This window comes from Sparus aurata, chromosome 6, assembly GCF_900880675.1.
Source record: "Sparus aurata chromosome 6, fSpaAur1.1, whole genome shotgun sequence".
NCBI classification, from domain to species: Eukaryota; Metazoa; Chordata; class Actinopteri; order Spariformes; family Sparidae; genus Sparus; species Sparus aurata.
The window spans coordinates 37876320-37888496 of record NC_044192.1 but is presented as its reverse complement, the minus strand read 5'-3'; the positions used below and the strand labels follow the sequence as shown (position 1 = coordinate 37888496).

Here is a 12177-nt window from a genome sequence, read left to right as displayed (position 1 = left end):
CTACTGCAGGACCAAATCATGTTGATTGAGAGGACTGATGAAAGCAAGACACTGTAACCAGTGCAGCTAGTTATTGCGATAATATCATTATTAATGACTTCTTTTGGCCATGATATCATACAGTCAAAGTTTGATATTGTGATGGGCTTAGTGCAGAGCCATAACACATCAAATTGTAAAAAGTAGACATTTTTCTTCTGTGGCCACAAAACACAACAACGAATTAACTGTTGTTTTGAACTGATCGTTTCATTAAATCAAAATGACTCCATCGGCTTTGTAATTTTTTCATTACCTCTGCAAAGAAAGTTATGTGTTTGCCTGTGTCGTCTGGTTGGTTTGTCATTTTTGTTTATATGCATGGATCTTGGTGAAAAAAATCCTACTGATATTGATAAGAATTGATATTGATGGCATTTTAGGCGGCTGTTATCTATGAGTGAGCACAAAATGGGACTGTTGGGCCTTGGCAGAGGTATGCCTAGTTATCAGAATTCTATCCATTCATTCAGTCCAGAAAAGGTATCCAGCTATAAATAATGTAATTGTAAGTTGTAAATGGAGTAAACAAATTGGCTTTCAACTGTAGTTGGAGGATCTACTCAACATATTTCTTGGCACAAGCTCTAAAAGAGCAGCTAGAAACTAGAATCCTTTGGGCATTCATTACTACAGCTTTATTATGCAGGTTAACAGCTGTAACTGTGGCATGTTCATTATTGCCTACACTGCATATTAGGCTGCAAAGTGCAAAGAGAAAACAAAACAAAAGATATATGGGTCTTTGAGACATATTGTTTTGCAGACAACCAAAAATAGAGTTCAAAGACGGGATGACAGGGAGTGATGGAGTTAAGGGAAGGACAATGTTTGGATGGGGGGAGGCAGAGAGAGACATCAGACAGGTTTCATGCTGTGTTTACAAGGTTGTTAGAGGGCAGAAAAGGAGCTTAGGGGTAAAACATCATTCAACTGAAGGGGAATGCGGTCACTGAAGGGAGGGCAGGCTGAGGTGAAAATGTTTCATGAGACAGACAGAGAGAGGGGGCCGGAGTGGCAGAAGAGCACATCTGAGTGGCTCTGTCACTGCTCCTAAGTCTCACTGCCAGAGGGATAGAGAGAGAGAGAGAGTGAGACAGACAGACAGACAGACAGACAGACAGTGTCTTTCGGTCAGCATCACAGGAATCGTCCCTTGACTGCTTTTTCCTCAGCCGTGCCACATTCTCCTGATTACGCTCCAGCTGTTTCTGATTGGTGCTCACAGTCTGCAGCCTGTCATTTTGTCAAGTTGACATCAATTCTTGACATCAATCTTACTGTGAGGTTTTCAGCCTGCTTTTTGGGATACCTGTGGGTTGGTTTCAACTTTATTATTAAGTGGCAAACTACTCTACATTTACTAGGGCTGTCACTTTTTATTCAAAATTCGAATATTTGTTTGAAAGTGGGGGGAAAAGTTCTTATTCGAATGTAATGACCTGTTCGAATTCAAAATGTACGCAACAAATAAGCACAACAGACTGTTTGTAGGCACTCAGCAGGATAAAATCTGCATGTTAAATATGAAATAAAAACACATTTTGACACTTATATTAAAAAGAGTTACAAAGAGAGGTGTGTGTCTGTGTGTGTGTGTGTGTGTGTGTGTGTGTGTGTGTGTGTGTGTGTGTGTGTGTGTGTGTGTGTGTGTGTGTATGTACTGCTTACGTTGGCACCGGGTTGCCCTTGGCCTCACACTCGATGATGATATTATCTCTTGGGTCAACAATGTAGTCCTTCACTGACTGTTTGACTATAGTGGGGGGCTGCTTTACTGTGGGAGGTGGGGAGAGACAAAGAGAAGGTTGGAGATAAGGTTGTGTATAGAGATTGCACACACAATAATGGTTATGGTCAACCATGGAACTCTATGGCACAGAGGAAGAATATGTATCACTATGGATACACACAATAGTGCTGACAATAGGAAAGTAATATAATTTTGCTTTAACCTAATTGTCCATCATTTGTATTTTACAATAAGGTTATTATCAACCCTATACATCAGTCTAAACCTGCTTTACATTCTGTTAAAGAAAGAAATAGATCATAGTTTCCACCTTGCCAGCTGTGCTCAGTCTGCTGTACATATTTAATGGCTCTCTTAAGCCAAACCCCTCTGCACCACAGACACACCATGCAGCCAACATTTCTCTGCCCTTCTGCATTTCTAGCTCACAGAGCCCTGCAGGGCTTTGAATTCATTACTGTACACAAATACATACACACTCACACATAATGTACACACAACACGAGATAACAAGCACTTGAGAGGTCTGGCCTCCTGCAGGATTAAAGGAGAAGCTCTCTGCTTGAAAAGAAGGTGGAGTGACTGGCCTGTGAGACTGAATTCCTGTCTAACTAAGAGGACTCTTTAACTGAAGCTTTCCAGCTAATTTAATCCATAACTAAAAAAGGAGCATATAATACACGTCCCTCGTGTTGCTATGGCAACCATACGAGTATTTCTACAGTATGCTTGGTTGTGATAAAGCCAGGCTATGACAGATAATTATTATGGAAATTACTCCTCAACATATCAGCTTATAACATCCTCTAAGACTCATATTCTGTAAACCATCTCTGAAATAAGAAAAATATATTGCTTTATATAATATTCATATTTGTAAGTGTTAAGATATTACTCTATTTCACATACACATTAATCCCTGTTCTTACAACCAGTGATCTGTTAGAATATAACAATCTATCATCATCTGAGATGCATTAAAATGTTGGGGATTTAATATATGTGCAATGTTTCAATAATTCACAAGCTGCAAAGTGTCAGCAGATGTGAGTCCCACTGTATCATTTGGTCATCAAAAGAATGTTTCCTAAATCTATTGTATCTATTATATTGTGTTTTGTCTGTATGGAGCTGTGCTGCTGCAGCATCACAAGCGTTAAGTTATAAATGAGTTGGTAGATTTTAGCAGTGACAGGAAAAACTTACGGTCTTGCAGGATCTTTGCTGTTAGTCCAACGTAAAGCCAAAGAGAGACACAGACAAGCATGGAAAAATTGTAATGTGATTGTTAACATATTAGAGGCATATTAATATCTATTAGCACTATGTTACAACTTTGCATCATATCATGTTATATTATGTTAGAGCTCAGTGGTTCAAAATTGATTGGGTGAATTTTTGGTGGGTTGTGCGCAGGTCATTAAACATTGTTTGAAAGAAATTAATAAAAACCTATTACTTTGAAGTAACTTAGTTTATTAGGTGCGGTCTTAATTGAAAAGTGAGATAATGTTTGCGTAAATTGGCTCTATTAAAATGACAACACAACATTTTAACTTACACTGTGCATAGAAAAAAAAAGTATTATGCAGTGATGAGATGGCTTGAGCTGATTTTTTATTATTGTCATCACTTGAAGCATTGCAGCTGTATTGCTGTTCCTGTAATCAGACCTTTTGAATGGGTGAACTTAAAATAAAAAAAATATATATATATATATTTTAAAAGCATTTGGAGCAAATTGTACTAGTTTTTTGTCTGAATAAGCCTGAATTGGTTGCAAATGCTTTTGCTATGCTCTTAATGTTTCTTTAAATGTTTCTGTACCTATCAAAAAAAAAACAATCTTGAAAAAAATGTTTTAAGCCCTGATTGTACTCTCTTGCTTTGCCAATTTCATTGAGCTTTAAGCCTGACTTTAATTGTCACATTGTGAATTTAATTGAAGAGGCAGCACAATGATTGTAAGAGTGTCCTCTCACAGCAAGAAGGTTTGTATCAGACAGAATGGGTGAGGGGATGGAAATAAACTGAATCAGTATGAAGTGGGTCTAAGAAAATCTCAGTTGAGAACCACTGTTCAAGTGTACATGTATGTAATAGAATATCTGAATTAGTTGTTACAAAACTGAGAGTGAGAACTGTGATCTATAGAAAAAAAAACAGAGAAACCATTACTGTGGACTCACCTGTAAGGAGTTCCAGTATCAGCAAAGGATGAGCAGTTGTAAGGAAGAAACAGACAACACACAAGTTAAGCTTTGTATTGCAGATCAAATACATTTAAAAAATTCATTTTCATCTCAGTGAGTGGTGCAGCTTTTCTTTGGCAGCCATATTCTGTATGTAATTCATATGTGTTGTTGCAATTTGCAGCAACAAAAGAAAGTCAAGTGAACAGTTTACAGAGAGCTGGTAACTGTGGAATAGTGAGCTGATTAAATATCTGTGAAAAAATGACCATTAGTCAGGTGAAGTCATTTCTTTCCATTTGGTATGACAAATCTACTTCATATTTTTGAATTTTGAAAGAACATTTGACCAGACTAAAAGCATGTTTACTACAGTGGATTATCTAGTTTATTTGTGGCAGTGGTTGAATACAATACATTCTGAGAATTTCTAATGCTTATTTCTTGTCCTACCTTCCAAATGCCATCCCAAACATGTTCTAAATGTCTGTATACTATTTAGTGGTAAGTTGTACTTACCACTGTTTTTGTCATTTAAGCCCACTCCCCACCGTCACACAGGAACACACACAAACACACAATGATGAAGTGACCCTGTGTTAGGAGTCTGAACTTGTGTTTGATTGACAGTTACAGATGAGTATTGATATGTGTTCTATGATGACATCCATGCTGCTATGCACTCTTGTGTTTTACCTGCATCTATTGTACATATAACTGTTTTTTGTCAGCCTTTTTGTTCGAGCTACAACTCCACACACCGAGTATTCATCACATGCCCTTCAGATATTTTCATGCAGAGATAGACTGTGTGTGAGAGAGAGAGAGAGAGAGAGAGAGAGAGAGAGAGAGAGAGAGAGAGAGAGAGAGAGAGAAGTAATGTGTAGAAAGCTCCCATCAATAAAGGTCATGAGTGCAGTTTGCTGTGAAGCAGATAAGGAGACATAAGGAACATGGGGGGATGGGGCTTCTTGTTCTGTCTACTGAATGAATACCACACTGTGAAGCATGTGGTGCCATAGTTATCTCACAATGATGGGTTTGACATGTCATATAGCATCGGTTTGTGATTTAAAACAGTGATGGGTATATTGCAAAATCTGAAAAATGGATTGGTGTCAACTAAATGTGATCAGTACACCTACCAAAAGGACAAAGGACCTGGAACAATTTTTGGGGCATCTGATTCTCCTGTCCTGTTCCAGCAGGCAGCATCATTAATCAATCATTAATCAAACTGGCTTGTAATTTTGCAGTTTTACATTTACTTTGTCTAAGAATAGATGTATTTACCATAGTTAAATAACAAAAAAAAATGTTTATTCAAAATGAGGAGTTATTTTGTCTATTTTTGGTCTATTTAAAAAGATGTACTTGGATGTATTAGGATGTATATGATTTTTGTTCCCTTACCAAGTAGCAGTTTATCATCTTTCTGTTGTCGGCATTTTCCAGCAAAACTGTATTTAATTTACTGACTATAGATGAAGGTTATTAAATCATACAATCTGACAGCAAATGCAAAAGTCACTTTTTCTTGGGGTAATAGTATTAATTCAACTTGAAAAATAAAAGTAGCTTAGCTACAAACATTTCTCACTGGCCCAGGAGGAGAGACTATGTAGGTTTCCTTGACAAATCAGTGTGCAGAATGTCATGTTCAGCATTCACTACGGAGCCCCCTAACGTCCAAACAGATGTAAGTGATACCTATGGAAAGCCAAAACTCCACTTTAGAAGGGTTTTTAAAGCATGTAGATAGATTTACCATTATCAAATATTTGAGAACAGTAGCTTGTTTCAGCTGCCTGCAGATGTCTTATGGTTACAAACAAAAACTAATACTATTAGTAGTTATACTGTTTTTGGAACTACGTGCAGGTACAAAGAGAGCTGCTGGATTGCCAAAATCAAGTCATGTTTCTTATATGTGTAGACATAAATGCCTGATTGTAATTCTGTTGCTTAAAAAAAATGGAACAGAAATTAAAATCCTTTTTCTGTGATGATGTCTTCACTGAAATATTTTGGAAAATGTTGGAACCAAGTTAAACCAACACGTAAACCCATACTGTGAATCTATCTGAAACCACAGATTATATTGTTGTCAGAAATAAATGAAATCACTGCCTGTCAGTTTATCCCACTTGGGTGAATACATTAAGGAGAGGTTACTGGGTTATATGTGTGTGTGTGTGTGTGTGTGTGTCTGTGTGTACGTGTGTGTGTGTGTGTGTGTGTGTGTGTGTATCAGATCAATAGAGTATCATAGGTCAAGGGTTGAAAGGTCAGGCTTATAAAAAAAACAGAGAGAGATGGCACCATAGGGGGCCGGAGATATAGAAGACAGAGCAGCTGACAGCTGACTGTGTGTGTGTGTGTATGTGTGTGTGTGTGTGTGTGTGCATGCTTGCAAGTTTAAAGAAAGAGAAGCCATGACTTCTTTCTCTTTCCTCTGTGCTTTTGTTCCCAATTCCTTCAGGAATCCATCTCTCTCCACAATGCCAAAATGTTTCTGTTCAATATGTTTCCTCACTGCAAGCTCACAATGCCTACAAATCATGGACTAATGGCCTTGCAAAATATGTCGCTCTTGCAGTTTGTCCTAAAATGATCTGTCTTTTACTAAAAGCAAGGAAGTATAAATAGGAAATAATAATTTCAACTGAAACAACTTTTAGTTCTGTGTCAGCAGTACAGAGTTTAGAGGTTTTGTATAAATTCTAGCTTAAAATGGTTGATAGATTCTGACATCACATGGAATGTAAAATATGCATTATAACAGCTAGCCTAGTCCTACCACACTTTGTTTGTCCAAAGTGCTGTTCCAAACATCAGCAGGACTGAGCATCCTTGTTTAACCCCAATTACAAACCTATCTCAGCCATTTATCTCAGCCAACTTCTATTCACCCAAATTAATTGTCATACTTTTTTTCAATTTGCAGATGTGGTTATTGCTCAGTGACTTACGGTCTTGGGGGACTTCAATGGGTGCTGCTTGGCGCCACAGCAGCAGCAGTAATAACATGAGAGCAAGGGCCGCATGCCCACCCTGCCCCAACATCTCTCCCCCTCCGATGGGCGGCCTTTCCCCTCACCCTTCCTGATTGGTTAGATGGTTCTCCTGACCACTGCACCAAGGACCTGTGTGTACACATACAGAGACAGATGGTTACGGTCAAGACAGTGGAGTAGACCGTACACTATATCTACAGTATAAACTATTTGTATTTGTGGATGTGTACAGTGTGTACACTGGCACGACAGTGTGTGTCGACTCTGGCCTACATTCACAGCTGAGTCCCTGTGTGGCTCCCTAGAGAAAGCAGCCTAGAAACAAAGTCAAGGAGAAGCTGTGTGGCACTGATTCTTCCAGAGTCCAATCACAGGCTGCTACAAAATAACATTTAAATGTGGGTTAAATTACCTGCCCAGAGATGATGATGGAGAATGGATTATTAGGATCATCTTATCATTCCAGTGTCTTTGGCGCAAAGCACATTTTCATTTATTTTCAACTTGATGTTACAAAAGGGTGTTTATAGGTGTCTTTAGACTTTATAGAACTGGGGAATACTTCTATTTACCACTTGCAATCTCACCGTAGTGAAAACATTCTTAAGAAATGTCTGGTCACAGGTCTCATCTCTATTAATATCAACAAAGTGAATGTCCTTATCTAAAATATTAAATTGGAATATATATTAAATTCATAATGCAAAAGACAAAATGCAATTTTACACAAATGACTGTCACCATTTCGCCAATTGTCGTAAACATGAATGTGTTTCCATAAATCAGTATTGAGAACCTGACTGAATATTCTAACAAGACAATGTTGTGATATTTATCGCACTATTGAAGCAGCAGGAAGGAATTTTAATTTGGTGTCCGTTTTTGCGGCCCCTGTGGAAAAAAGTGTTATGTGCACCCCTGCCTCCTGTGGTTAAAATTTAGATCTGGCTAATGCATGTATTTCTTTTGGAAGTGAGGGAAATAGCACAGAGCTTTTTGCGGGATGCATGACAGTGAGGTAATGTATCGATCTGTGGCAATGTAAGATATAACTCAGGGTTCTCCGGTGGAACAACATCGTAAAAAAAGCGATTCCCCCCGGCTGACGGTGACGAGCGTCCGTCCGTCCCCCAGCTGACGGCGAGGAGCTTGTAAGATTTCTACTTTACCCCCCACCACCTCCACATGACTGCCAGGTCTGTGCACTGGCAGCCATACCAAGACCACCTGCCCACTGTTAATCCCTGTCCCCCATGCTGCCATCCCCCACAAGGATCAATCCTTCACTCTGCTTCAAATCACAGCAGAGTTCAAAGCTATGACAACAGGATAAATGAAAAAAAAGAAACTGGTGGGAGTGTGGGGGTGGGTGTTTACCATAAGGTTGCCATTTCAAATCTCCAGAAAAATATAACAAAATAAGGGTTTAGAATGTGACGTAATACAAAGGAACACGAAGGAGTGTTACTGACTAAACAATAGGGGTGGTTAATCAGCCCAATTTCCCGATTCGATTTGATTCCGATTATTGAAGTCTCGATTCGATTACAAATCGATTTCCGATTATTAACGGTTATCGATTCGATTTTCAATTATTAACGATTATTGATCTTCCATTTAACATCAGTCAGCTGCTGAATTATTTTACTTCTCGTTTGAGTAACACATCACAGCACCTTCAATATTATATAGTGTAACTGTAATATCAAAATTATAATTTTTTACTTTGTTTTAAATGTAGTCTTTTACTGTTAAAAGAAAGTTGGACTCATGTTAGAAGCATTGTACCTGACGAGAACCAGGTTGTGTTTCTCCATTCCCCACTCTTCTGCCATTGCTTTGAGAAACTCACACATATTTGTGCTTGTGTGGCTATCATCCATAGCTCTCATCTGAAGTATGTAGGACATTAGCTTCCATTAACTGCTGACATAATGAGCTGTAACGGTCATGTATGAGACTGTAGCTCTGGATGTCCAGGCATCACAGGTTATTGCTACCCTGTGAGCAGAGTTGAGGGACTCTTGCATGGAAAGCTTTGTCTCCTTTTAAAGATTTGGAATCGATTTAAGTGTGAAAAAGCTCCGGGATAGAATAACATATCTTGGCTCCAGACTTTGGACCATGTAGTGGAAGCCAGTAAAAAGAGGACTCCGGTTTGTATTACAATTAAAAAAAAAATATGTATTTATTTTTTTCATTTTTTTTAGAAATCGATCTTTGGAAATTTAATAATCGATTCATAATCGTCAATATTATAATCGCGATTAATCGATTAACGATTTTTTTTCACCACCCCTACTAAACAATATGAACTATGGCATTACAATTAAACAATCTCACAGAATCTCGCAGACAACCCTGCAGATTTTTCTGCCACAGATTTTAGAAAAGTAGAGTTAGTGGAGAACACATCTCCACCCCCTTGTGCATGTTTGGGACATGTCTGGGACAGTCTCATGTTATACAGTTAATGTTCAGATCAAAGTTTGTGGTCCACTGTGACAATATGTGGAAAATGGATTTACTGTTGAGGAACTACAGTTGTGGAAATTACCAAATATCAATTTCCACCTACTTGAGATTTTTAGGTTTTTAAATGTAGTATGTTTATTATGTTTGCTCTAAAAATTTGTTACCTAAAATGAATACTGTGTATCACTTTACAAGTAAAGAAAAAAATCTGCAGAATCCTGTAGATTTTCATTCTCAATCACTGCTGAAAACTGTACAAAAATAAATATATAAAAAAAAAATACTACCAAATTCCATTTGGGTTACAGTAGCTGCAGACAAAATTGATTAAAATGGTCAAAAACACTTCAGTTTGTTATCAGCCTTATCTTGTTAAACTATGAGCAGTGCAATAGCAGCCTGATTTCACAACAGAGGCACACAGACACAACAGCTTTTTGGCCTGAGGGCAGTAATCAGAATACACCCAAAACCTGCAAACACCTACTCCGGTCACACACACACACACACACACACATACACACACACATTATGCATAAACCATCTGGTGGTATGTCAATTCAACACTATTCAACTAAATAGCTAATCTGCCCCTGGGGAGCTGATACCCCGCATTGGTTGGCAAGAAGTGCCAATCACACACTCTCAAACACACACACACACAGACACACACACACACACACACTCACACATGTACGCACACTATGCATGGAGATTTACAGGGACCATGTACTGTACATAAGGTCCCGCATGGATGAAGACACACCCCAACACACACTCATTCTGCAAGGCAAATATGCACACACACATTTACATAAATACATCTCTGCAACCTACTTAAAAACCTGGCCAGTGTCTCCCGATGTCTGTTAATTACTTTAACCCGTTTCAGCACACACACACACACACACACACACACACACACACACACAAAGAAGAGAGGGAACATCATAGAGAGAAGGGATTAGAAATAAAACATGCCACATAGTCCAATATGAGCCTGAAGACAGAAATCTGCTTTGAATTGCAGATGTATTCCCAACAGTTCCACAGTCATGGAGAGAGAGAGAGAGAGAGAGAGAAAGAAAGAGATAGAGAGAGACATGGACAGAAAATAAAGAATTGTCAGTTCACTTTCACAGAAATAGGTCAATGTTTCTCTCCACATGTGGAACCCTCTCTACACACTGCTGTGCATTATGAATGATAGCACACTGATACGCTGAGGCTGAGCGCACATGTAGGCGAAAAAAAGGGTCAGTGAACGTCATATACTACATACTACACATTACCTCACATAGCAGAGGAAAATATCAGCTACACTGCAGGCTGCAAAAACCTGGGGCCCATTTTACAAGCCTTATGTTTCCACTGCTTTTACAGTCTGATCACAGATGTGGGCCACATCATGGTCTAAAAATCACATGAAAATTGCAGATGTTCAAGCCCCAGTGTTCTCTTACCAGTGTTGTATCAGGACCAAAATGACTTGAAGTCACTGCACCCAGCCAAGAAAGTGTCTCCCACCTAAGTCTCCTTTAAACTACATCTTGTTGTTTTAACATTTCATTTTGGGACGGATAAACAAACCAAATATAATAAACATAATGAGAAGGCTTCAGAGGATAATATATGAGCATTAGAGTTATTCATGAAATTGGTTTCTAAGTTGTATAACACATTTTAGTATTTCAAAAATATTACATTTTAAAGATATATTTTAAAAAGATTCCTCAATCCTTAGGCCTGGTGGGCTGTCCACCTCGCAGCACACTGGAAGAAACCCTGATGTATATATGTGTTAATTAGCTGTTAGAGAGCAGAGTGAGAGAGAGGGCACAGATGGTGCCTGTGTAGTGATTCAACAGAAAGTGTGTAATGAAATCATTTCAAAATTTTTAGAATCAATATGTATAGAAAAATCTATATATTTGACAGGACTGTTTAGTATATAACTAACAGTTGGGTAATGCAAAGCTGAGGCTTAGAATGTCAGTAATCACATCGAGCTAGTTTGGAGATAAATATAATGCGAAGGAGGGTTCCAGTTTAAATACTGCATTGTTTTGCTGCAGTGTCTCATTTGGTTATTTAACAGCTCTGCTCATCTCGTCATCACACCCAAAGGATTGACAGTACAGCTGAAGAAACCATGCCATGTGAATACAGCTGATTTTAAGCAATTCTGTAGAGATTTAAAGGGATTTTCAGGAGTTATGTGAATAGATGTTAGAGTTGTGAAATGTGGACTGCAGGTGGACCAGGCTGTTTGATTTAATGACTACAACAGAAGCCACAGTTATACCAATGCTGCTCCTAATGAAGAACAACATTTTGCAGTCTTTCCTCAAAGTTGTTTCATAAAATCATTTTTAGTTATATTAGGTGATCATGGGTCCACTTATTCTCACTGTTACTAGGTCACAAGGCATATCAGAGTACATGTTGAACCTGAGCAATAATAGGTTTTGGCATTGACATGTAATGATGAATAATCAGGACGAGCCAGAGACAGACATCTGGGATCAGACATTTTGATAACATGGCACCCAAATCATCACAGACCTAATTCTTGCATCCTGGTCACGAAAAGCGATCTACAATATGTTTCCTCTTACTATGACACTACACAGGATAAAATGACAATTTTGTTGGGCTCAATGTCTATTTTCATTCCTGATGCCCTGTGTGTGATAAATAT

The 12177-nt window shown here is 38.4% G+C and overlaps 1 protein-coding gene across 22 annotated transcripts in view; it reads right to left on the bottom strand.

Annotated features, from left to right (window-relative positions):
* nfasca (neurofascin homolog (chicken) a) overlaps positions 1–12177 on the bottom strand; it is a 163640-nt gene that overhangs the window by 60002 nt on the left and 91461 nt on the right. For 20 of the 22 annotated variants that reach the window (XR_003984401.1, XM_030420627.1, XM_030420626.1 and 17 more), the window contains exons 3-5: positions 6957–7130; positions 2999–3016; positions 1711–1816 (exon numbers count right to left, since the gene is read on the bottom strand). Coding sequence is in view for 21 of the 22 variants with exons in the window: in XM_030420627.1 (XP_030276487.1) it covers positions 1711–1816; positions 2999–3016; positions 6957–7050 (218 nt within the window). In the remaining variant the exon portion in view is untranslated. The remainder of the gene's footprint in view (positions 1–1710; positions 1817–2998; positions 3017–6956; positions 7131–12177) is intronic. The other 2 variants (XM_030420628.1, XM_030420647.1) reach the window with 1 other exon arrangement.